This window comes from Parasteatoda tepidariorum, chromosome 8 (assembly GCF_043381705.1).
Source record: "Parasteatoda tepidariorum isolate YZ-2023 chromosome 8, CAS_Ptep_4.0, whole genome shotgun sequence".
In the NCBI taxonomy this organism is placed as follows: Eukaryota; Metazoa; Arthropoda; class Arachnida; order Araneae; family Theridiidae; genus Parasteatoda; species Parasteatoda tepidariorum.
This window is the reverse complement of record NC_092211.1, coordinates 90508655-90536597: the sequence shown is the minus strand read 5'-3', so window position 1 is coordinate 90536597 and position 27943 is coordinate 90508655. Positions and strand designations below refer to the sequence as shown.

General features: G+C 29.9%; 1 protein-coding gene across 3 annotated transcripts in view; it reads right to left on the bottom strand.

Moving 5' to 3' along the window:
- LOC107442145 (solute carrier organic anion transporter family member 74D) overlaps nt 1-27943 on the bottom strand; it is a 57697-nt gene that overhangs the window by 18753 nt on the left and 11001 nt on the right. For 2 of the 3 annotated variants that reach the window (XM_016055616.4, XM_071184363.1), the window contains exons 2-3: nt 22828-23605; nt 828-914 (exon numbers count right to left, since the gene is read on the bottom strand). In XM_016055616.4, coding sequence (XP_015911102.1) covers nt 828-914; nt 22828-23524 — 784 coding nt within the window. In that variant the 5' untranslated portion in view covers nt 23525-23605. Of the gene's footprint in view, nt 1-827; nt 915-13074; nt 14278-22827; nt 23606-27943 lie in introns of those variants that run through there. The other variant, XM_016055618.3, reaches the window with a different exon arrangement.

Genomic DNA, 27943 nt, shown 5'->3' with positions numbered 1-27943 from the left:
GGATGAATTTTAGAAAATGCTAATTAGATGAACAGTTTAGTGAAGCAAGTTATCTGACATTTNGAGGCGGCTCAGGCTCACACTAAAATTTTCATAAACTTTTTTTACTAGTTTTAAACAAACGGTTGATTCCGCTGTTTAGTTTAAAATATATAAAATTTGTAAGGCATGAAAAATTACAGAGCTTTACTGCTATTGCTCGGTGCTTTTGCTGTGTGTGTATGACTTTTATCTGATTTTCATTTTTAATTTTTGTTTTAGTCATCTTGGAGTTCCAGTCGATTCAATTTTTCTTTTCGCTTTTTCTTTTACAGGTTCGTAAAAAGGGCATTAAAAAGGTTTCAATTTATTAATTTACTTGCTGAGACATCAAAAGTCAAGTGACGAGACTACAAAATTTAGCCTCTATCTCTGATGGATCTGAACTCTAAGTAAACCTGTCTCGGACACCCAAATGCGAGCTCTAATTAATCTCTAGTCGCTATATAGTCTAGTAGCTCGGGATATACTCTCGGATATTTTCAGTAAATCGCGTTAGTTGACTGTAATACTTAAGTTCGCTGAAAAAATCGAATGTTAGGTTCTTTTAAATGGTAGGTAGCTCAGGGAAGCATTTTAAAATGGTTCTGTAGTTCAGAAGCTTTATAAGTCTGACGACTACTTCTCTTCAAAATAAGTAGATATCATTAAAAATAATTTTATATATACTGCTCACACGCCTGAACAATGCCCTGATGAAATTTAGTTTTTAAGTATAAAAAAAAAGGCACTATAATCCATGAACGCCATATATTTATATATAGAATGGAATATTAATTCCTACTTACAGAAAGGATCTTCATAAAAACTGAGACAAAGAGAGGATAAAAGAAAGCCAAAAGTAGGTCCCAGGAGGCGCAATGAAAATAAGGTTCCTGAAAGAAATATGGTTTTAAAATCGATATCTTGTAACTATTATAAAGATAAATTCCAAGAGTTCTATAAAAATATGGCATTTAGTACACAAAATTTAAACAATATATAGTTTATTTAAAGAATATTACTTGGTTTGAAATCTAAAGCATCACTCACTACTTGCTTAGTATGGTTTTATTTCTCACTACATTTAAAAATCATTCGAGACTCGGTTTTGACTGTTCAACTCAAAATTTTCTGAACAAAATCCAAAACCTTGAAATGATGAAAGGATGTAGAATAATGTACTGGATGATAGGATGAAAAAATTACCATTTCATATAATTGTTTTGAGATGTGTTTACTATTTAACATGTATTAATTTTTCTTGGATAATTAATTAATATGTTTTATTATTTTACTTAAAAAATAGAAAAAAAAAGTTTGAATTGTAAGGTACAAGAATTTTTACGAATTCTAAAGAAGGTAGTAATTTTTAATGGCAAAATGAAAAATTTGAATTATCGAAATTTAAAAAATTCGCATACTTAAAATGTGATTTCTCAAGAACTATGAGACCAATTTCGTAAAAATCCGATCATTAGAACAAGAGTCATTCAAGGTGATGTTTTTTTTCTTCTTGTGACACTTTTTACGCCTATAGGTTAAAATTAAACTCTCGCTGTTGGTCTCACTGTGCAACGCTTTCGAAGATGAATGAACAATTGTTCCAATACATTTCCAAAGATTTATTTTAATTAGGGTTTGCCCAATATTCTCCGACGCCTTGGCAACGTTATGGTAGGTAACACTCTTTTTATTCACATGGCAGTTAAGTAGAATCTATAACTCATAATTGTATATTATTATAACAATAGCTTGGAGATTAAGTTTGATACCGTGGTAACGGAGAGTTCGCGTAACCTTCAAACGCCTATTATACACACTAGAGTCGACTTTAAATATTTACGATATTTTTGTACATTCACGATATAGTGACCTCACGTTGCACCATGTATCACTCTTAGAAAAAAAAACTTTTAAGCAATGAAGGAGTACTGAAAAATAAAATTTACATAATTTTAAATAATTTTTCCAGAGTTTTAGAAAACTCACCAAGAGGTGATTGCAACAAATTGGCATTTTTTATAGAATTATTTGCATGTGGCCCAAAGAAATTTTAATCAAATATACTTAACTAAGAATCATACATTGATATATCAATTTTGCTGCCACTAGATCTTCCTTTGCAAAGAAGGATCTTTCTCAGAAAAATTTTTCTCTCAATATCAGCAGCATCTCTGCAACATCAGTTTTCGTTTGAGTGATATGAAGTTAATCAGTTAATTTATAATAGTGGAAAAAAGGTATGAAAATTTTAATGAAATAAAATATAAAATAAATACTGTAAGTATGAAATTTTTTACTTAATTTTAAAGTGTGTCGCTATAAATGAATGCATACGTATAGAATAATCTATATTCAATATAAAGTATATAAATAGGATGAAAGGTCCGAGCATTATCATTGGACGAAAAATTCACATGATAAGATCTAGTTTTCTAGCGTGAAGGTCATAAAATGAATAAGTTAAAAAGGCTATGTTAATAGGGTCGACCTGAACTGATTTATTGACACTCAATTTTTAAGAAATTATTTACTTGTAATTCTTATTTATTATTTCATTTTTATATTTTCTGTCAATACTACGTTTTATATTTTGATTACTTTTCCGTATTGAAGTCTTATTAGAACTGAAGGAACTTATTAGAACTTATTAGAACTGTAATCTTATTAGTTCTTCGTTATAATAAATAATCTTATGATATTATCTTATTACACAACATATTATGATACACGTATGTATGAGGTATCTTATGATTCATTTTGCAATCATTAAATTATAAAGTGTATCAAAAATGTTCAAAGTTACATATACTTTTCTTATAAACTTCGTGTAAAACTGTAATCAGTTAACATTTGCAATCAGAATAATGATTACAAAATTGTAAAATATTATTAGGAACTATTTTTTCGCTCTATAACTGACTATACTCTTCAACGATAACTGTTTAATGATTATTTTAGTAACCAAAAATTAAACGGGAAATCAAAAAACAATATTGTAGATGAATTTGCGATCAGATGATCGGTAATTAAATCTAAGAAACTAAATCTATGTTGATACGATAAAACAATTTTTGGTCTTTCATTTAAATACTTTTTTAATTTAGGCGTAACAATCTGTTTATTGTTAAAATAACAAAAAAGAAATGTTTGTAGAAATCGAGGAGAGGTGAACGAAGGATTCAGAAATCAATTCATACAGAAAATCACTGCTTGTTTCGTCAATCACATTTCGCTTGCTAATAAACTATAATCGATTCATAAAACTCTTAATATCTAAAGATCACTAAAAATAATAATCGTGAAATTCATTATCAATGTGATTATAATATTTTTATCATCACATTTGTATACAAATATAACGTTTTCTTGGGAAAAAAAACGCCCTTCTGATTATGATAATAATAATAGATAAGAAAAAATGAAAAACCTAAGAATGTAGTTTGCACATTCAGCTTTTCTAATCAATTTTATCGCTGATGTTAAAAACTCGTAAGACAAACACTAATTGACCTTATAACAGAATAGTTCACGTGTTCATAACATTCTCCGAAAATTTAGTTTAAGTCAATGCAATGATTATCTGTGTATACAGATGACTGGCGCTGGACTCCTCTAAAAAGATAGCCGGAATTTTTTTATCGTCAAATTCAATTTTGCATTACATAGTTGTGAGAAGGGAAAAAAAATACATACTTCCTTTTTAAGTGACATCATAGTTCTCATAAGAAAAAAAAAACAATTTAGATATTTTTAAATAACAATTCAATCTAATCCAGAAATGGGTCGTCTAACCAATCCGATGGGAAGGCCTTGGAAAAGACATTCAAAACAGTTTCATTTTATTCACTTGGTTTCGTTTAGTGGACGAAAATGAAAAGATTACAAATTACAATTGTTAAATCAAAAAAATTGTGGAATAAGAGAAAGAAATATTGTTATAAATCTCACTTTTAAATAATAAGGTACAGGGCTTAAAAAAAACCATATCAAATTTGGATCTAATGATTAGATTTTCACGTACTAATACACAATCTTAATAGTGAGAGCCGAATTATAATCAGTTTTATTAATTAGTGCAGATAGCAAAACATGGGTTTTACTGGATAGATATACATTCAACTTATTTTGACTCTTTTCTCTCAAAAAAGCGAAGGGAGAGGGGGTAATTAGAATCTGGAATATACATTGCCAATGGCTTAAGCGGGAGAATTGTTGAGAGTTTGACCATATTTATGTTAATTTCACTTTTTGGTCGCTAAGCTATCTAAAAGAACTTGCGTTATTTAAATTTTAATTTCACAATGACGATTTGCTCTATTTCCATCAAATTTTGGATTTTGCGTTTTAATATTAAATAGATTAAATTTTTGTAAAAACTTTGTTAAAATGATTTTTTTAGACCAATTGCAAATTAAATAATAAAAAATAATGCATTATTAAAAAAGAATAATTTTTAAATTTTCTTTAAAAACTTGTTTAACTTGATGTAAACTAGTTTCGAATTCAGGATCAAAAATGTTTTGATTCGCTTCATTACTTCTGATAATATGGAGAAATATACCATACTTTGAAGTACCCCTTCAGTTTAAAGGTCAATAATCCTAATCCCTGAAAAAAGTGTGCTTATTTTCAGAAAATGGAAGTTTTTATGTCTGATTTCGTTTCTTAAATTTTCATCTGCATTAACAAAATAGCCTGTATAAGGTTAGATTATGTTTTTCTTTTTTGTTTTTCATACTGTACACAGATCCCTTTTAAAATTAACATTGCAGCAAAAAGAAACTTTAGGCTTGAAAATAATTTTTTTTTTGTCAAAATCCTTTACTAGTCAAAAAGAGGAAAGCCAAAAGAATGATAGCTCGATTCTGCAGAACTAGATTTCAGGGGGATTTTGTGAAAAGACTGGCAGTCCAGAGGTCATTTTGAAGGAGTTCTAAAGCGTTGGACCACACTTTAAAGTTTACTACATAATAAAACTAAAATTTATTGTTTTAAATTTTTGAGGATAATGGAACATAAAATATTGTAGGCTTTTTTTCATATTCTAATAAATTAAGTTGTACTTTAAATTTTTTCCCTGCTCTTATTCAGTAAGTAATTATAACTAAAAGTTATGAGCTAAAGTTTTTGTAAACAGTTAAGTTGTAAACTAAAATTTTAGCTAAATAACACAATTTTATTAAAAATATTGAAAATTGAAAAATTGTTTTGGGGTAGGTTGCGAAACATACCGCTATGCTTTAAGCGATTCAAACTATTTTTTAAAGACCTTTGAATCAAAGAGGAATTTCAGACCTGCAATATATTTACTTCAAAGGAAAAAAAAACAATGAGATGTTTGAATTCACTTGAAAAGATAAGTAGATGTCTGGGAATGGAGTGATGCTGAAACACAACCATCGCACATATAGATTAAAGAGTCCAATGAATAGAAATTGATCTTTGATCTATTATTCAACTGAAAGGTAAATATCCAGAGTTTTCTTTTGTGTTGTTTTCTATCTTTTAGAGTCAAAAAGATGTTTTGAGGTTATTGACATGGAAAGAAAATTGAAAACCACTTTTTATAAAATAAATAAAAACGCTTTACAGATTACAGATTGTACTTAGGTAAATGTTTCGGGCAATATTTGTTTGTATAAATAATAATTTATGTTTAACCAAAGGAATATTAAATATTGGTTTGCTGGATAATATGATTATATTTTATTTAACCACATTGATATGTGAAATGTATTGTAACGTTAGGCCACATTATTTTAATTGCAGAAGAATACGAGAATTCACTTTATTATACTGATTAATTATTTGAACAAAATTTTTTGTGATTGTTAAATAAGCTAATTTTACGAAATTGTTTTAAAATTCTCATTTTTGATATGGATTAAAAAGGTTAAATAATTTCATTTTTATTACAGAAAACGTAAGTCGAATAATAAATGTTGATAAAAGTTGATTGAAAACGTGATGCACCATACATTTTGTGTTAAAAATGTGAATTTCTTAAGTTCAGTCGACTTAAACTAAGGTTGGCTTTTGATTTTCTCGAGTAAGCATCAATGGATAACTTTTTTCAAATTCCCACAACTTCTGACTCTTTTACAGGAGTGTTAAACATAAGTACAGACATTGTTTAAATCTAAACATTTTTATGGCACAATGTGAAAACTTTTGTTATTTAATTTTTCTTAGAGCCAAATGAAGGAAAAAAATAATGATACTCTAACCCCTGGTGGGCTTGATAAATGCCATCAAAATCATGTTAATGACTCAGAACAAATATGCACTTTTCAAAAATCATACTAGAATTATAAAAGGTATTTTTCAAATTAAACAAACCTAAATTTTTTAAATTTTGAAAAAATATTTTTGGCCAAAGAAAATGCATAAAATATTTACCTAGCGCTGGAAAAGATTTAAACGCCCTGCTCTACTATCACCAAGTTTTAACTTAAACGCGTAATCTTGTGCACGAGAAAATGCATGCGTTAATTTTTATTTTCAGTCTGTCAGTTATTCTCAAGATGTCAGTATTTTTGCTGTAAATTAGGAAGCTGTTTGAGTATCATCTCATATTTAGATTGATCAGAATAATACAGCTGTTACACGCGTTTTTTTTTCCTCCAGAGATTCGATGAAAAACTCTCAAAACTTCAAATAAACTATTTTTTAATTTATCGTTTTTTTCCAAATGACCACTCTAGGCATCATTTTTTCCAAGGACCACTCTAACTGAATCCAGAGCCGACCGAAAATTGGTCTGACCCACAAACTGGATCTTGGTCTGACCCAGATTTATTTTTTCTGCAATCATACTTCGAATATACACTTGTTAGACGAGCGAGATAGACGACCATCAAACCAACCCTGGTTGTATCTTACTATCTCTTTCTTGTGATTCCTAAGCATCACTGGCGGCTTTCTGTGAGAGGGTGGGTGGTCACTTCGATCACCCAGCGAAGAGACGAAAGGTGTGCTGTATCGATCTTTATTGAACTATACTATCGTAAAGTGCTCGACTTCACGAGCAGGTCGTCGGGCTGCCAAAGCAAGGCAGCCATCCTCTCTGCACATGATCAAAATTGTGAGAGCATATGTCTTCGGAACATCCTCCGGGAAGTTTTCCAGACCATCACCAATAGCCCTTTGTGCAGCTCTACTGCTACTTAAAAAAAATACTACTACAACATTCTAGCGAGTTTAAATAGCAATAAAAATAGTTCTCTAAATTGAATGTGTAATTCTGTAAATCTAAATGAATTTGAAAAGGATGTTGTTGTTTAATATTAAGAACTTATTCCGATTTAAGATTCTGTGGAAGAAAATTAAAATATCAATTAAAGAATAGATGTTATGGATCCATACAATTCATTACAAAATTGAAACTCTAAGAAGCAATTTATTTCCACATGTACGTGAAAACTAAACAATCGGAGAGGTAAATCTAGTATTAATCGAAATCTAGTTTTGAATTCTTTGTTTTCCTAATCACAAATCTACCCAATTTAAGCGACAAAATTGGAAAACAATGCAATATCACTGGATTAAACCAGGAAAATATCTTTTACCGACTCTTTGTTTTAAGCAACGCTAAAAGTAAGAATTATTTAAGTTATAAAAAAGTATTCTAAGTATTATTTCAAAACTCAACTAGACGAAAAATGTATTAAACAGATTTTTAGGACTTATATCAAACTTCAACGGATATAAATTTCAGGAAAATGCATGTCCGAAATACTTGATTTAGGTCGTTATTAAAGCTCCATTAGGAAGCTGTGTCTATTTTTAAAAATGCATGTATATTTTGTGGATTGTTTTGGTGCCGTAGTCCTTAATGAATATACAAAATGCTTACACAAATTTTTAATGAGACATTTTGAAAGTTAAAGAAAGTGCTATCTAATTTTAAAAACTTTTTATTCCCTAAAACAAAACTTTTTTTAAATTTATTTTGCATTAAGCATTCTGTACTTAGTGTTCATAATTAATTAATGTTAACTTAAATTTTTTTTATTATTTCTAAAACTGAAACTGCGTAGTTTTCAATTCTTTTTTCTGAAATTTAAAGTTAAAATTCAAGTTTAATATGAATGTATTTGTTTGTAACATGAACTAAAAATAGTTTCTGAATTTCAATTTCCTGTTGAAAAATTCTGACAAAATAATGTATCTTAAAGTTATAAATTTCAAATTTCACGATGTTAAAATTTTTTTTGCAGTCATCGCTATTAAAATTTAAAAGCACGAAAAAATTAAATGAATGATCCCAAAAAATTGAAGCTGTTAGATATTACTTGATTAAAAATTTCATTCGCATTAAATATGATTTTTTATTTCAAGTCAGATTATAATTTAGCATCATTTGAATCTCAAGAAACGAGAATCGAAATTTAGTTTTATTTTTGTTTTGAATTCTCGTCTGAAAATGTGTAGTTTTTTTTTCTCCTTTGAAAAAACACATTGCATTAAAAAAAATTGAGTTATTACTTGCATTAACACAATCTTTACTTACTCAATGCACCAAAAAAATATTGAGAAATATTCTTTCAAATTTAAGCTATTATTTTGTGTTAATTATTATTAATAGGGAAAAAGTAGAAAAAAATTTACTCTTCATCTGAATAGATTACCAAAATATTGAAATGTCTTTCTTAAATGAAGATTTGGTTTCAAATATTTCTAATTTAATCTTTGAGCTATTTTATTTCCCTCATTTTAATAATTTACTGTTATTTATGGGAATGATAAAATAATATGAGTTTTAATTGTATTCTATTATTTTCTTTTATCCTACTTAAGGATGTTTTTTTTTATCATCAAGCGCCAATCAATAGTTTTCTTACTTACAACTAAAACCTAAGATTTACACGAAGATTAATAAATGCTCCCAAGAATATAACAAAATACCAACTTTTTTGGCGATCTTCTTGAATTATCATCCGTTAGTGACAGTTACGTTACGCTTGAATTAATGGGGAGTGAAACGAAGCGTAACACATCGGTCAATGAAAGTTTATACCATAAAATGAATAACAGTTTCCATAGTTGAGAAATAGCTTTTAAATTATACCCGGAAATATACTAATGTGTAACAAAATTCAATATTGAGAGCAAAGACATTTTTTTTTATTATTAAAACAAGTCATTATGAGAGGTATGGTATAAAAGTGTATATGGTGAACGAGATGAAAGCAAAAAGCTTTTATTTTTAGTTTTGTTTAGTTTTTATTTCAGTTTTATTCAGTAAAAGGAAGATTAGATTGAAATTATTGCATTCCAGCAAAAGAGCTTCCGGCATTTTCTTTATTTTTATTTACACTGAATTGAATGAAATGAAGCAGTCATTGGAACAGTTTAGATGTTAGTAAGGCTTTGAGAATAAAAAGTACCCCTAAAGTAAAGAATAAAAATCCGGGATAGCCAGGTTGGTAGGGAACTGGACCCATGTCCAAGAGTTCGTGGATTCGATCTCCGCCGGCCAAGACTCCCCGTGTAGTAAATGGCGACTGACGCATGTTAAATCAGTCGAGTCGCTAGTCCTCCAGGTTCCCATAACAAATCAATACATTTAGAGGTACTGATCTAGGAGCTTCTTTGTCTTCTGCATTGGTTCAAAGTTACAAGGCTACGGAGTTCAGCATTAGTAGTTGTAAACCCAAAATTGGATCGGCTGTTTAACGACGGTTATAAAAAAAAACTTCTTTTGGGGGTGAAATGAGCAAATTTATTGTGTTGAAATAAGATAGCAAAAAAAAAGTTAAAATTGCTCTCAATTTTATTTTAAATACGAAGAGTTTTAGGTGGCGTTCATGCATGATTACTGATCTTAAAATCTTCTTATTCCTATGATAGGCAAACGATGAATTTGTATTTTTTTTTTTTTTAAAGAAAATGCTAAAGTCAATTTTGTTGCGTCTGTCGGATATGAGTATTTTTTGTTTAATAAAAAGTAATTAATGTCTTTTTTTCTTCATTGATATAAGTCTAAAAATGAAAATGAGTAAACGATACCACAAAACATTTTAATTGTCTTACAGTAATAAACGTTACGTCAGTATGTTATTTCAAAGAAAGGAACTTAAAGGAAATAAAAGTGATTTAAACAATTAAAAAATTGCAAGTATTTGATAATTTCTTAAATTGAATATTCGCCGTCAAAAAAAGCGTAAAATTACGAAAAATTCGAAGAAAAAAATTTATAATAGCAAGCTGGTTCAAAGTAGACATGAATAAATATTTCTTAATTATTTCCTTATATTTAATGTAAGCCATTTTCTTATTCAAAACCATCGGTGTAAATTAAGTTCTCCAGAAAAAGTCCGCCTCTTTAAAGCAGTGAAGTAATTAATACATTTTCAAAGCAGTTTGCAGTTACTACAATTAAAAAATGTAGATGTAGTTAACTACATTTGTAATAAAGTAGTTGAAGTTAGCTACAAAAATAATGTAGTTTTTCCGAGAATTGGGTTCGCGCTTGAATGAATTTAAAAATGTTGGCAAAAAAAATCAATTTGAGTATTTGTATTTAACAGTATAATTTGATTAAATTTTGAAACGCAATGATGACTATTACAATCGTAAAAAGAAATGAAAAATTGTTAATTCCAACTGTATTTATTCCACTTTCAAAAACAAACTCTCATTTAGTATGACATACGCAAATTGTAAGTGTGTATTATATATTTGACAATGTTGTGCAATAATACTAAATAGAATTCATTTTAAATTTAAAATTTTGAATCGATCATGCAGTTTTGAAGTCTTCATTCAAAGATGAAAAAGAAATTAATTTTTTCTTCAAAAAATTTAAGAGAATATACATCTCTTGAAACTATAATGTATTTTCGTAACGTTCATTCATAGATAAAATAATTATTCTTCCACGTTACAAGTTAGCGTGATGATCATTTTTTAATTTAAGCACAACGACCACCGTCTTCCGCATTAACAGTCCACTTCCTATGGTATAATGTGATTCATTTTTTCTCCATTCTGTGCCTTAGACTTGTAAGTACACTTTGCGGTTATGTTATTAATTTTGAAAGCAAAAAATCAAAAAGATACAAGTTTCATGTTTTATAATAAAATATGGCATGTTGCTATAAGAATATTGTAAAAATATAGTATAGTAGTTATTTATTCTGATATTTCTGAACTTGGAAAATGAACTAAAACCACTTTAAAATAAGCTTATAATTATGACGATGAAGCTGATTTATCTCACGAAATATTAAAAACTTTATGTTAAAATCCTTCATTTAACTTCTACAAAGTATTACATTTTTATTTAATAGGATCTAAACTTTCACAAAAATTATTGTTAGAAATCAAATTGTAAAAATTTGTATAAATCCATATATATTTTCAAAATTATAGATAATTCTTACCTTTTTCATGTGAAATTATTTAAGTTTGGTGCAGTGTAACCGATTCCAGCTCTTGCCTAGTAACTCTATATTTAATCATCTTTACATTATTAGATTATATGTTGTATATTATATTATATGATCTATAACAATAAAAGGAAAGGTTTGTATGTCTGTATGTGATGTCTGTTGTAAATCAGAAACTGTTTGTTCTATCATCTAGAAATGTGGACAGCGGATGCAAAAAGCAATGCTGACCCCCGATCCTAAAATTCACTCGAAATTTTCAATTACTTTGATTGTTAGATCCGCTTGAAAAATGAATTTATTTCATTAGCTTAGAGCTCGCCATTGATAAAAATGAGACTGTTGCAGGCGATTTTGTTCCTCTAAGTATTTTAAAGATATCAGGGATATTTATTAGCTAATAGTTCTCATTAAAATAAGGAGTTTTTTGTACGTTCTTTAATATTAGTTTTTTATTCGTTATACCAGATATATAACCTTAATGAATAGCCTGAACATGATAGCATTGGTGGATTAGGTCGCCAAATTAGTATTCCTAAGTTATTTACAACACGCGTTTGTTTCGTCTTAAGTTATGCTTTCAAAACTTGAATCCTTAAAACTAAATAACTTTAAATCTACAGTAAATAGAATAAAAAAATAATAAATGATATACTGAAAAGTAAAATTAATGGAGAGGAGGTTCTTTTAAGGGAGCCGTTAATACTGTTATTGACTTCAACGAGGCTTAATTAATTTTAGTAACGAAAATCAAATTGAAATAAAAAAAAATAAGTTGTGTACTAAGAAAAATTTTCTATGGAGAAATAGTACAACGCAAAAGAAACTATTATACACGCCAATTATGCTTAATGAAGTTTAGTAATAATAACTAGAAGAAATGAAAAAATATGCTATGCAATATAAATCAAGGGTAATAGCAACTAAAATAAAACGAAATTAATTGCCATATTATTGATGCGCCGCTTAATTAATTCGGGTAATAATGACTAACTGAAACTAAAAATAAGCTATGTTAAAAGCAATATTTTTTGAGAAATGGTATTCTTTCGATTAAGAGAAACGTCAGTTTCAATGGGTACCAAATGTTAAATACTTATTAAAACCGCATCCGTACTGAGAAGCTTTAATATGAAAAGAAGCCCTTTTGAGAAGGGATCAGTTATCATAATTATCATTATCATAAGTCAATCATCGGAATGCAATTAATATTTATTTTTCAAGGATGAACTACTGAAAATGCTTAAACTAATCACACAAAGGAAGGGCAAAAAATTTTAATAAAATTTTAAAAAAAAAGGAATTCACATTTCAGTTTTGTACAGGATTTCGTAGAGTTGTTCAGTACTGATTGTTTACTTTTTTCTGATCCGTATGAGGAACAGGTATAAAGTTGGTAACTTCATATTTAATACGCAAGTTTTCTAACCTGTATATCACTTTTATAGTTAATTAGTTTGCGGTCGGTAAAAGAATTTTGAAATGTTTTTCTTTCCAACCAATTCTATAACAAACATTTTTCCATCAGTAATTCCAAGTTCAATGCGTTTTATCTTATCAATGCTTTAATGAATACTGTAGTTTAATCATAATTGTATGGAACTTACATAATGAGTTGTAAGATGATATCATTTTAAATTCTAAAAGTGTTACTTACCGAAATAAACAGGCGAATTTTTTTTCTTCACACTATCATCTAGGAAGGAAGTGCCGATCGTATAAAATGCCAGAGATCCGAAGCCTTTCAAGAAATTTCCAAAGAAAAATATGGACACAGCAGTAAAAGTCGGCGACTTCTCGCAAAAATGGTCTTTTTCTTTTAAGTCACAAATTTCGTATTTAGTGTAATTGACTAAATGCCGTACATCTTCGGTGTCAAAATTTCGTATGCGCCCGTATATAAAATACGGAATAGACATGACAAAGCAGCTAGCCACAGCGACCAACATACCAAACGCTACAATCCGTGGCCTGTGGGACTTTCCACCGAAATAACCGAGCAGCATCCCAAACAGCACAGGACTTATTTCGTCAGAAATCATTATGATTCCGGTGACTTTGGATTCATAGGCATAGCGCTTCTCTAAGGTCGATAAGCACCCCACCAAATATGTGAAAAAAGCACCCTGAAGAACACCCAAAATACTGTGGTTTATGAGAAAGACTTTTGGTGAATTGAACTTTTGCAGCCATCTCGGTGTAAACCCGCCAATCCCGCAGACTGTATCTTCTTCTTGATCATTGTCCGTTTCCTGACTGGGTACTGGGGTAAATCCTATGTTGGGTAAGTTCTTTTTTATGCTTGGCACTTTATTGGACATTTTGTGTAAGTAGTTCCGGGTATTTTAAGGAAGAAAAAAAAGTTATTGCGATGGCCTGCTCAAACCAGCCATGTCATAGAGAAAGAGTTATTAGTTTGTATCATTCATGGTTCATCATTCCGTCTTTATAAATTAACAAAGATCCTCCTAATACTGGATTTAAACTCTTCAAAACTTGACTTCAAACTCTTGCGAAATTGATTTCTTCTCTTGTAATCTGGATTTCAAATCCTTGTAAACTTGACTTCAAATCCTATTAATCTTAATTTTAAATATTTGTAACCTTTACTTCAATTCCTTGTCATCTCAAACTTTCGTACCAAATCTTTTTTGTGCTCTTGACTTTAAATTCTGGTAATTTTCTTCCAAAGAATAGTGTTGTAGTTGATACTTCCTGCTTCCTTCACTTCTCCATCATTGAATGAAATGAGTATTTCATAACCTCAGCTGAGAAACTTTTTCCTATCTGATGATGACGTTTAAAAAGAGAAGCAGTTGATAGCGCGTAATCGCAAAAATAAGAAGCTTCGGTTTCAAGTGCATAGAAAATAATATATATACGTCTTACGATCCCTGAGTTTGGTTATCAGTTTATTTTTTTTAAAGCCTGGTTTAAAGAATTTCAGGAGCAATTGCGATAGATAAAAGAATAGAATTAAAGTTGGAATTACATAAGCGATTTCTTACTTGGCATCATGAAATTGTTATCTTGTTTTTCTACAGACTGTCTTGATAAATTATTGTAAAAATAACTGATAACGATCATTTAGATGTTTCCATATCCTACACTAAAGAAAGGTCAATTTTCTTATATTTAAACATTACTTTATATTTATAATTGTCAATTTCAACGCTCAAAGAAGCTATTTATACGAAATGACAGCAATTCGAGGAAAGAAATTAAATAGTTCATTTTGTTTCAACTTATAATTGGTTTAAACAGCTTTTAGCGATATTTCATTCGCTAATATTTAATTGTCATTCAATGAAAGATGAAGAAAATATGTCTATATTTTGTTTGTTCCTTTTTTTTTCTTTTTAAATTTACCAAAAGTTCGGCACAAATGTCAAACTTTTCTATGGCACGTATTTAAGCAGATTTACTGAACAATATTATAGTCAGATTAGGATATTAAACTCTACTTTCATTATGCTAGTAGTCTTGTGTCGTCATTTCTTAAAACACATGGCTAAACTACTTTAGAAATTTTTAAAATTACTTATACTTTCATTAATACTTGAAAGATTAATAGTTTTTTTTTACATATTGATGCACTTAATTAATTTATTTATTCCATTTAGTAATTTATTTACTTTATATATCAACGTTTTTTTCCTCTAAAGCATTGAACAATGACCGCAAGGAACAGAAAGAGTAGAATTTTAAAATTTTACATAACATTTACTATTGCCTAAACCGATATAAAAACATAAAAAAAGGGTTTTATGTTTTGATGTTTGTAATTGCATTAAAATTTTTATTATTATGTCAGACAAAAATTATTCTAGATAAAACAAAACTATCAATTTATATAACTAAAATATATTTATTATTTGGTTATATATATTACCAAAAAAAAGGGGGATTGCAGAAATAAATTACTGTCCCAAAATGTAAGTTATGTAATAAGAGGATCAATATTAGTTGAGTTAAAAATTTTTCATTCTTCTTCAAATACAATTTCTGGTTCTCCAAAAATAAAATTTTTGTCTCAATCGTAATTTCATATTTATATATTTTTATTGCCTTCTTACTAACCTAAGAAGTTTAAATTCGAATTTAGGTCCTAGCTTCTTCATTGAAAGAATATGTTGTTTTTTTCGGAGAAATTCTTTCTACAGAATGCTCATTATTTTGAAGAGTAGCATAACTTGTTAGAATATAGCCATACGAAACGCAAGGACACGATATACAATACCGTTTTATTAAACATTGCGCTCCAAAAAATTTTTGGATATCAAAATAGAATAGTTTCAGATTATATAGTTTCCAAAAGAAGTTCAGTTTCAAAATCAACACATTATTTTTTATATCCTTTTTAGGGTATTTAACCTCCTTTTACTGTTTAAATTTTGTCAGTCCGTTCTACGCTTTTTATCAAAAAGAGTAAAAATATAATTCCATCTCAATTAATACTTTCTTCTGAAAATTACAGTTGAAACTTGAATTTTCGGTAAAGAATAAGATTGTATTTTAATTTTACGAAGTACACTTCAGAAATCAATTTCACACAATGAATTTTTTGGATAACACTATTTTTTACAAGAGTCATTTTTAAATTTGTGTCGTACGTTGTAGTTAAGCCATAACTTTGTCTGAAAATGGCAGCTAAAAAGATTCTGATATTGGAATGTTTGGTATGGAACATTTCAAATAAGCACATTTTTGGCAATTTTGAGCTCCTCGTTGTCAGGAAAAATAAGGAAACTAAAAACATTCTTCCATGCTTACGGTTTCTCGCTTTAATTTTGAGTTTTATTCTAATGTAAAGAATGAAATCAAAGATGTCACTTTGCATAAATAAAATGTACGACTCATTTTTCAAGATTTTAAATAGAATATTCTATAGGAATCTTTGTGTTGAAAACTGTTGTACTCTGAAAATCGTCGATACCTTTTCTTTTCCCCTATTTTTTTATTTGATTGAATTTAACTTGTATGACAAAAAAAATTTCAGAGCGTTATATTTTTTTGTTACACTTTATATTTGTCTTTTAATGAAAATTTTGAAAATAGGAAGATTTTAATGTCTTACGTAAGCGTTGCTTAAAAATAATTAAATCACAATCCACTCCGTTAGAAATTTACGTAATATTTGAATGGGCTGTGCCATCAGAGTAATTCTGCCTATTCTCTAAGAAAATGTAAGTGGCAAAGAACATTACTGTTGAATTCTCTGTAAATAAGCGAACTGGAAAGATTGAGCATTAAGTATTAGTTTATCAGGTTGAAAATACAGACTAATAAAGTGAGTGGCTGTTCAACCAGCAATTTGATTACCTTTGTAAATCTGATTCATGAAGTTCACAGTAGTTGGTGGATTATTCAAATTAATTTCACATTCGTTTTACTAACGTTTACTATGATTCAATTTCGCAACCACTGTTAAACAGCCGACCCCTTTTTTAGGTTTTTTAAGTTAAGAGAACTTAAATTGTTCAACACCGCAATCTTTTCATTTTGAACCCAATCCAAAAGCGTGAATCCCTGGATCACACTTTGGGACAAACTAGATTTCGTGGAAGACTTTACGAGTGGAATAACGTGTATTTGCGTTATATGGGGAAGAAAACCAACGATAGCCATCCACGGTTAACTCAACGACAAAGGGATTTTTACCCATAATTTGTCCACCTCCAGAGATATTTTACATTTAGAACTGCAGTCGGTGAGCGCCTTGAGTAGAATTCTTGTCAAAAAGCCATCTCTGGTATGCGATATGGGTCACCCTATTTGAAGGCTTTATCCTCTGAGCCTCCTCAGATCGAAGAGTTAAAATTATGGAATCTTAATTTTCACATAACATTTTTGGGGCACTTTAATATCCTACGTTATAAATTGAGGTTACTTCGCCACATACTGACTTTATCTCTTAACTCTACAATTTATGAATTGCGTGTCATTTACAACAGCACGCTGAGGAAACATTTTGAAGGTGATGATTTGGTGGACATGTTATCTCGGTTGTCCGGGTAAATTTCTCCATCAGGACTTACTCAAAGGGAATGGAATGTCTATAATCTGTTTCAAGTTTAGAAAAAACCATTTAGTCTGTTTGCATCGAAGTGCAAGCTAAATGGAAGCTAAGCTCTCAGCACGAGAACGATTACCAATATCGCCAACTCTTGAAACGACGTTTACACGGTCTTCTTTTTGCTTGCTTTCTTAAATCATGTGAAATCTGTTGAATAATCAATAAACAAGTATTACGAATTAATAAATGATATCAAAAAATCGTAACAAATATGTGCCCTTCTAATTCGCCTTTAAAGAAACAGATGAAAGGATGATAAATATTGTTCCTTGATGATTGTCTTCTACAGCGAAACAAAAGTAAAGAAATTCGTTACTTGGCATTTGATTTGTTAAGAGCAGAGGTCGGAAGAACTGCATTATTTTTGTAGTTTACTACAACTTAGCTACTTTGTTACAAATGTAGTTAACTACATCCACGTTTTTTTTTCTAAATTTAATGACTAGAAACTACTTTGAAATTGTAGTAACTACTTTAAGGAGACGAACTTTGCTGGAATTTACACCAAATGATTTTCAAAATGGTTTTGAATAAGAAAATGCCTTACATTAAATCTAAGGGAACAATTAAGAAATTTTTATTAAAGTTTGCAAGAGCGAGTTTGTTTTTCCAAAATATTTTTTTCGAATTTGTTCATTTAACCTTCAACAACTTTTTATGCATTTTTTGATAGTGAATATTTAAATGAAGAAATGCGGAATTATCAAAAAATTTTAACTTTTTAATTATTTAACGCTCTTTTATTTCCTCTCAGAAATTAAGTACATCGAAAATGCGTTCGAATGTGAAAGTGTAACCTAAGTGATTCATTATCTTTTATTCGTAATACGTGATTTTAAAAAGGTTATTTTTGTTAACGCTCAGTCGTTGCCACAGGTTCATTTTCATTACATCCGTTGTCGGACCCATCAAATTCGAAACACTTAATGCGTCAGAATCGTATTACTTCTCTCAACTAATGTTAAAAGTAGTTGTCAGGAATTGCTACTGTTTTTGTTTTGTTTCTTTGTATCGCAATGCTCACTACACTACTTTTTTAAAAAGTACTACGATAAAATAACGATAAAACGATAAAAAAAAACTACGATAAAATACGCTTTAGAGGTTCAGTGAAAACTCTTGCAACGTCTTTTTCAAGAACGAATGTTCTCCTTATTTATCGAAATACGTCGCCAAATCTTGGATTCCAGGAAGACTATGCAACCCCTTTTTTTTAATAATTCTATGATATATACCGTAAAAGATAGCACAAATTAAATTTCTGCCCTACGAGTTTTAACTTTTAATAGCTTTTATACAGTTTTGAAAGCATAACTATATAATTCTAGTTTAGCTAAATAAAATGGAACTATATACAGTCGAGGATGATTAGTTAAATCCTCAATGGTCTTTTTTCTTAACTTGCAACGAAGTATAGAAAAGATTTTTGTCTCTCAAACTGATAGAGAAGTGCACGATATTTTACCTAGACTTTTTATACTGGGTAATGTAAACCCAGCTGATGATAATACAATAATCACAGAATAATTTGATTTGATATTTTTTTTAAAGAAAGCAACGAAATTGAAATTATATTTAATTAATTTTGTTTCATTTTTAAAGAACTGATTCTTACTATTAAGAAGATTGAAATCATTTTTATTACATTCATTTTTTACATTTTTATTTATATAAATTTTAAAATAATTTTTGACTCCGCCAGTATACGAGAGAAAGGACACAAATTTCTAGTAAATTGTTTTTAATGACTAACATAAACAGTGAACACATTGCTTAGTAAACATTTTATTTTAAGTTCACAGTTTATAGCCATGAGTTTTACATCTTGATAAAGTTGTCTCCTGTTTAAAAGCAAAAGAATGCAGAGGTTTCATTTTCACATTTTTATCATACTTGAAATGTTTATCCTGAATTTCTAAGAAATTGGAGGGAAACACTGTGATTAATGGTACTACGTCTAAAAACTTTCATTTATTCTTATTTTTTTAATTGCAATTTACCAAGTCTTCAAAAAGTTATGAAACGAAAATAGTTGAAAAAAATCAATTCTTTCAACGAAAATTAATGTGACGGTATTTCTTCTGATAGTTTCTTGGCCCAGTTTGAAATGCAAAGGTAAAGGCCACGAAAAATAAATATGTAAATCAAAGAAAAGTAATCGAAAAATCAACATCACAGTTTTTCGAAACCATTTAAATGAATAAAAGTCACGTTTTTTAAAATCATGTTTTCGCAATTCGAGTAGAACCATGTTGTTAAGATGCTTTTTAATTACTTCTCTTACATTTATAGGCTTTCATTCCACAACGCCATATTGTGTAAAAATAAAATTTAATCGTATCAAAATTTTTCATTCCAACTCAGGGTAGCCCCTTTCCAGAAAATTTAAAATCTGGTTGGAAAATCTCGAGGAAATAAATTGTTTTAGCAAATTATTATTCTCCAAAAATGTTTGCACATTAAATATTAGTATTAGAACTGACCAACTGAATTCCCAAAATTGACACAAAACTTACGCCTCTAAAATTTAAATAACCTCATGAAACTGTGATCACCACTTTTCCAGACTGTGACTACTCTTCAATCACTTGGAAACAATGCTGAAATTTGTTTGAATAACTATAATCGGTGTATATAATGTAAATTTGAAATTTTTTCCAATCATGTACCGTTACTCTCAAACAGAAGTATTTTAAAGTAATACACGCGGTTAAAAGCTGAACTATTTCTCAGGGGATAATTTTATCATTTTCTTTTTCTTTTAATTGAATTGATGAAAAGTATAATAAATCATTTAGTTATTTGCTTTATTTTAATGGGATACCTGTAAATGACGTAATGTGGATATATCTATTCTGATTGGTTGTTAAAACGTGACATTTGTTTACATTAGCAAGTGTTCTTATCATTTTATTTTGAGTAAGTCAAGCCCGTCAAGTATCAATTCCCTTAAATGACACATTCTATAGAAAGATTCCTTCACAAATATTTCGATAAATATTTCAATTCTTTCCTATATATTTCTTATTTAACACAAAGACAGGCACGAAACCATGTAGAACTATAAACGAACTAATTATGCATCGAAGTTGCTAGGTACACAAAACAAAAATGCATCACCGTTGCAATAAAATATACAAACATATAATAAATCTAAGTAAAGTAAAAGACGTAGACGAGAAAAAATTCTATTTCAGCAAATTTGGTGTGTGATGCAGCACTGTATTTAATTAACTTTACTTTAATAAACATTCTAACTGTTGTAGAGAAACTTAGCTGAACTTAATACTTAATTTTGCTGATAAAGATTAACTGGCGCTGACGTTCGTCATAGGTCACGTGCTTGAGTGGGTAGTGTTCTTCTTCTTACAGTGCGAGTATCCAATTACAGTGTAAGCAATGTAGGCATAGCGAATCCCGATAATACAAAATTTAATTTAAATCTCAAAAGAAAACTCAAATATAAAAAAAAAAATTGGGGAATTTTATATTTATGAGTTTGACACCGTTTACTACTGATATGGTTTCAAAACCTTAAAAATGAAAGTACTCTGGACATTGAAGCTAGATAATCTTAGCCTTTTCATTAAGTAACGGGTATTAGAGCTAGGCTGAGATTGAATAGTGTTTTAGCAAGTGAAACGTGGATTAATTAGCTTATCTAGTGGTACACTTTATCGTGTGAGATCAGAAATATTAAATTTTTTGTAACAAGCAGCTCTGTGGTGCCGATATCCATATGTGAATGAGAATATCGCATTCCAATCGTCAAGAGTCCCCCATTGAGGAGTGCAGGGTGTAGGAAACTCTTCATATGCTGAAGGAATGGAGGAAATACAGCGGAGTAAACACTGGAGTTCGAACTCCCCATTCCACCGGTTACGACAACGGCAGATAAGTCTTCTCGGCTAAAGTATGTACCCAAATGCAAGGAGCAAAGGGACCTCACTACACACACAAGATTATTGGGCATCCAGCGTTGTGTTAGGCATCCGATAGTGGAAAATAGAAATATCATGTGGCTTACATTCCAGCTTTTGATGAACGTGTGAGCACGTTTTCTGCTTTTTGAAGAGAAGTGACCCACAGGAAACTAAATCAATGAATGATCTCAAACCTGTCACCGTTCATAAAAACGGCACCCATTAGATGCGAGTGAATTTTTCAAAAGAAAAAGCACCTCGTTAGCAATTACATGAAATTTAAAACTGATTCCATTCGGACGTTGATCCAGAATAATTGGGAATGAAATTAGCACCTTTTTAAAAAAAATTAATTTATGCATAAAAGAGTAGTTTAAAATTTATGGGAAGGGACTTCATGATATTTAACAAAATCAGGACTCTTAAGCAGTTCCCAAACTGTTCTAAATTACAATAATTATACTAATTGTATTGTGTGTAATTAATTACCTTTCAACTGGTCAATTTTTCAAATTGGATTAAATTTAGATAATTTATCATTTTTGTTAACTTATCAGAAGATTAAGTACCTCAGAGACTATTATTAATGGATACATTATTTATAATAATAACTATTATATGTTATTGTCTTAAAGATAAAATATTAAAAGTTCTTTTCATTCAACTCCAAATTTTACTTTTGTATAATAATTATATTTTTAAAAAACTAGATGGCTACATTCGAATAATTGCATTAATTCTAATCATAATATTAAAGTTTATTGATAAATTTGTAAACAAGTTTTCCAATTTGTGTTTAGGCAAGTTCTGCAACACAGAGGTAGTGGATCCAGCGACAGTTAATTGTTTTACTAAAAACTTTTATGGTGAATCAAAAATATTTTCAGTGTTGTGCCGACTTTATTTTTTGCAGTTTCTATGAGTTTCATAAAAACTTAGTATTAAATATGTATTGAGAAATTAAGAGGTGACATCGATCGAACAAGAATGTTCCCAAAATTTCTTTAAAAAAAATTTATCGAATATTTCACGAATTTAAAACTTTCTTACACAATCATTTGAAATATTGATAAAATAATGATTAAATTTCGAAAATATGTTCCAGTTCTTATTTCGAAAGCCGATAGTCAAATGATTGCTTTCATTTTAAAAGATGGAACAATTCAGAGTGTTTTGACATTTCCCGACTTCTTCATGTTTGCAGCTTTCTTTAAATGTAACAGCTTAGCATATGTTAACTAATGAAAGCGTCTTTCTTACGAGTATCATATGCAATCAAATATCTTTTATTCCAATGAAGATAATCTATGTTTCGATGAACCATGGTTACAGATAGTTATAACAGATGTGATTTCGCATCGTTTATTTAATGACCACTGTCAATCGAAATGTTAATAAAAAATTTACATACCGAGATACACAGAGCTGTTGTTCTTTTTGACGCTGTCATCCATGTATGCCGTACCAATTGTGTAGAAGATGACACTAGCGAGTCCTTTCACGAGGTTAGATAGGACAAATATCGATAGTACCGGAGTTGCAATAGATTTCCCGCATGATTCCTGGACTGCATTAAAATCACTATCACAGAACTGTGCTTTGACGGTGGTGTACTTCGATATCGTTTGAACATTATCCACCGATTTTGGTCCATAAATAAAATAAGGGCCAGCCATTATGAAACAACTTAGGGAGCCCATTAGTAAGCCAAATGCGAGCAGCCTTGGCCTGTGAGCTAGTCCACCAAAGTAGCCAATTAAAGCACCTAGCAGTATTGGCGGGAATTCGTCTGATATCATTACTAAACCACTCTTTTTACTATCGTATGCATACCTTTTCTCTAAAGTGGACATACAACCTACAAGATAGGTAAACTGAGCACCTTGAGCCAGTCCAGCCATGGAGTAGAAAAAAAGAAAAAGTTTTGGAGTCGCCAGCTTCTGAAGCCATTGTGGTTTCCAATCGCCCAAACCACATTTAGTATCTTCTTCTGCATCATCTTGTAGATTTTTTTTAGTGCTCGACAGTTCCGTCAAAGCAGCTGTACTTTGGCTGAATTTTTCTGGTGATATGGTGTACAAACCATCGCCTTTTTTCTCATCGCCCATTCTCAAAATACGGGAGAAAAATTTTCACGCTCTCGGTTCACTCAAGAGAATAGGGGTAGTATTTAAACAGTTTGGAGAAATCTGAAAATAGAGTAAAAGCATTCTTAGTCTGATTATTTCAAGATTTTAGAACACTCCTATGTATTTAACACTTTTTTATTATTCATATTTGATTTGTTGAGTCATTAGAGCAATAAAATTATCTAGAATTGTAGGATTTTTTTTTATGCGAGAGCTGAAAAGTAAAATAGGTCAAACACTTTCCATCATTTTTGTGATAGCAGTACAACATTTCTGTAATCAGTAAAAACACATTCTATCATAAAAAACTGGTCATTGCGATAGATATATTCCATAAAAATATATTGTTAAACAATAATTATTGTATTAAATTAATTGAATGGAACTTCAACAACTGATGGATAAATAAGATGGAGATATAAAATTAATTCAATGCTAATCCTTTTTGCAGTTATTTGTTGACAAATAGACAATCTTAAAATGATCTATTTTATTAGAATTATTGTTATGAATATCGTAAAAAGAACAGAACAAAACTTTGTAAAACTATAAATTTTTTTCTCTGTTATGTAGGGTAAACCAATCAGCGAAGGAACATTGCATAGATATTTATTAAAAATAAAATTTTAAAAGTTTTCATATAGATTTATTTATAATATTAGCTTACGACCGAATAATTTTTTTTTTTGGTTAATGCCGGGCACTTGGGTCTATTTCCCATTGGCCTTAGAAATGCCAGAACTGCTACTCTCTTCTCGTTATCCAGTCAGCACCTATTTCCAAGAGATGGCGGTGGAGCAGCGTCGCACACAGCCACAAACGCGTTTATAGGGCGGGTCTCATTCACACAGAAGAATGAACATAAAACACAGAGAGAGAGAGAAAGAAACATCCATGCCATGAGCGGGATTCGAACCTGGAACCATCGGCTCCGCAGTCAGGCACGCTGACCACTCGACAACCTGGACGGCGCTTACTACCGAATAATAGGAGGTCATTCAGCAATGCATTGTATTACCTGGTTACACATTCTTCTCCGGAAAATTTTTGAATTCGTTAGTATTTGTTTCTTTGACGAAATTATAAGGTTAATGTTTGTAGTTATTTGTTTTAAGTGTAATAAATTGTATGTAATAGTTTTATTTTTTTTCACTGTTCAAGTGAAAATTCGAAATATGGTTAATGAAGTTACGCTTTATTTATTTTAAGCCTCATAGCATTAGCAAGTACAAAGATTAGGGGGTGTTTATTACCAAACGATGAAAAACTAATGAATGAACAAGTGATTATTCCATGTTAATAAAAAAAAATTAAAGAAACCTTAAATTCCATGAACCTTCAGTCATATTATAGATGTTATTTTTAAATAATTTAACAGTATTTTGTATAAATTAGAGTAGGTCGAATATTAGCAGAGGTTGAATATTAACTAGCCTCGAATATTAACAGAGGTTAATATTTGAGGGTGGCTTAAAGAACTTCAGTGGTATCATAAGGAGGAAAATAGCTCTGGCATCCTTTTAGAAAGTGATCGCATCTACAATGCAGACGAAACAAATGTCGAATTCCGCTTTAAAACTAGAAAAATCTTAGACTCTAAAATTTATAAGTATTTATATTCTATAGTTCTTGAGAAAGAAAGAGGAAGAGCAACAGTACTGAGCAACTTTTCAGCTGGTGGAAAAAAAGTACCTCCAATGGAAGTCCTTACAGAAGAATTCCTCGAGATATTACAAAATCAGTTTTTGCTGAAAAATTTTTATTGGAAGAAGTGATTCAGAATAGATGATGGAGTAACATTTTACAAATATATTGCAAACTGCTTGCGTCCATGATTATTTGAAAATGCTATCCTATTTAGCTTCGACTAGAGGGGCATAAATGTCATATCAATTTGAAACTGAGCAAGTTTTGTTCATCAAAACAAATTCTCTTGTTTAGATTTCTACCTAATGCTACTAATGTACTCCAGCCTTGTGATATATGCGTATTTCGAGCTTTAAAAGCTCCACAGAAGTCTTCCATTAAATCTTGTAAACAGGAGAGTTGTAAGACAATACAGAGTGTTTATAAAGTCCCGGACCCATTTTGTTGCCTAATAACTCATAAAATAATAAAGACAGATTAAAATTAATAACAAAAATGGTTAGATAGACTCAAAAAATTTCATGACTCTTGTCAATGAATTTCCACGTGTGCCCCCTTCGTCTTACGGAGAATATCAAGTCTATAGTCAATTTCACGCCAGTTAGCGGAAAGCATGTCGGCATGCACAGAGGCTATTGCGGTTGTAATTCTGGCTTTTAGGTCATCAATGTTCGATACGATCCTCCTGTAAACATTGTCCCTTATAAATTTCCAAAGAAAAAAGTCCTGCGGCGTTATATCAGGTGATCTGGGAGGCCGAGGAATTGGACCCAATCCATCTTCCTGGAAAATGGTCATTCAAAGAACTACGAACGAAAACTTCGTATTTCCACAACTAGAAGAGCTTTAGCCACATGTCTTTTTTCAACAAGACGGTGCACCATCTCATTGGGGTATCAAATGTTTCAAATTTTTAACGTAACATTGACTGAAGAGTTTACTCTTCCAAACATCCAATAACTTATGCTTTTTTTAAAACTGGAAGCAGTATGTATTGCAAAAAGAACACTTGGATAAGTGAAACTTTGGCACTGAAGCTGAAGCAACTAACATTGATAGCAAATTTATCTTGAAAATTGGTTTTCAGATAAGTCCTCTTAAGGTATTATTAGTTGAAAAGCAAATGATTCTATAAGTAATCAAAATAAGAAAATGGTAAGTACTGCAGAAGATCCTCTAAATACAAGTCAACGAAATGGATTTTCCTCAAATTTCGAAACTTCTTTCTCACGTCTATTATTCAGTGATAAATTCTAGAAATACAGAAAAATCAGAATAGATTGGGAAGAACCATTTACAGTGGTAAAATATTGAAAAGCGAGTAAGATCAAATCAAGAGAAAAAGAAAATAATTAAATTTAAATTTAAAGAGGCTGAAGATGCAGAAAAAAAAGTTAAAGTAAGAAAGTATGACGAAGAGAAAGAAGGGAAATATACTTAAAAAAAGCTTCAAGAACTAAGTGGAAAAGAGAAAATAAGAATAATTAAAATAAGAATCATAAAAATGAGAATAATGAAAACGAAAAATAGAAATAAAATAAGAGTAATAAAAACATCATCAGATATCACAATGATGAAACATTCGCGATTCAGAATCGACTACCAAATTGTGAAAAAGAAAATAAAAACAAAATTTTTATTCTGTATTCAGCCCCTCGTTACTTTCCATTTCATGATTGAAAAAAAATTTTCAATTTTCCACGTTAATTGTGGTTACATATTGTACTTCCAACAAAAATCTTTTTTTCAGTCTTATTTGTATTGCTTATAAATTCATAAAGAGCATTAAAAAGTCATAAAATGAAGTGTTCATTCACTGGAAAATTTATTGTTCCTTCTTCACTTGGTTATCTGACTACTTATTATTTGAACCATCAAAAGCTTAAAACAATATTAAGTAAGTTCCTTATAATTTTTTTACGTAATTTGCATTTAATAACAAACATGTGTTGTCACTGTCATTTAACTAAAATTACAAATTTTTATATTTTTAAGCACAAACTATGCTTAAATGTTCCTTCACTGATTAGCATACTCAGATAATTTTTTTTCCTTAATTTTTGCTCAGTTGGATAACAGATCTATGATGTAGAAAATTTAGTTTCCATAAGAAATTAAGTTACGCAGAGCATTTTATTAATTAAATGTTCGTAACGTTAAAAAAATTGAGTTAATGTAGTTTCAGTTAATATTCCAGTTATTCAAAGTTTGTCTTAAAATCTATTGGAAGACTTTTTTATTAAATTGTACAGTTGTCAGTGGTTTATTTGATGTTATTATTATAATTCGAATACCAACGACTTTACGCTAGTAAAGACTGTATATCAACTCGATTTTTATAAATGACACTCAATATTTTATTTCTTAATTTTTTGCAAAGAACCATAGAAAAGTGGCTCTTTCTTTTTAATATTGTTAAAAATTACTTTATACTTTTCTGGAATCATTAAGTCTTTTAAAAAACGTTTACGCTTTATTTTTTTACCACTTTTCCCTCCTATTTGTAAATTCTGCACTGACAATTGATTTGAGGTCACCTGTATTTGCATTGCGTATAACTAGAGTGTAAATCTGCTTATCATTTCAGTTATTAACAGAGTAAGTCGGCTCTCTATTTACTCAATGCTTCGTTCCTACATCGAAAATACTGACTAACCTTAAAAAGGGAAATAGAAAAAAATATTCAACTTTTGACCTCTTCAGAAATTTCCACATAAGTACAGTGCGCAAAATATTAACTTAATAATTTTG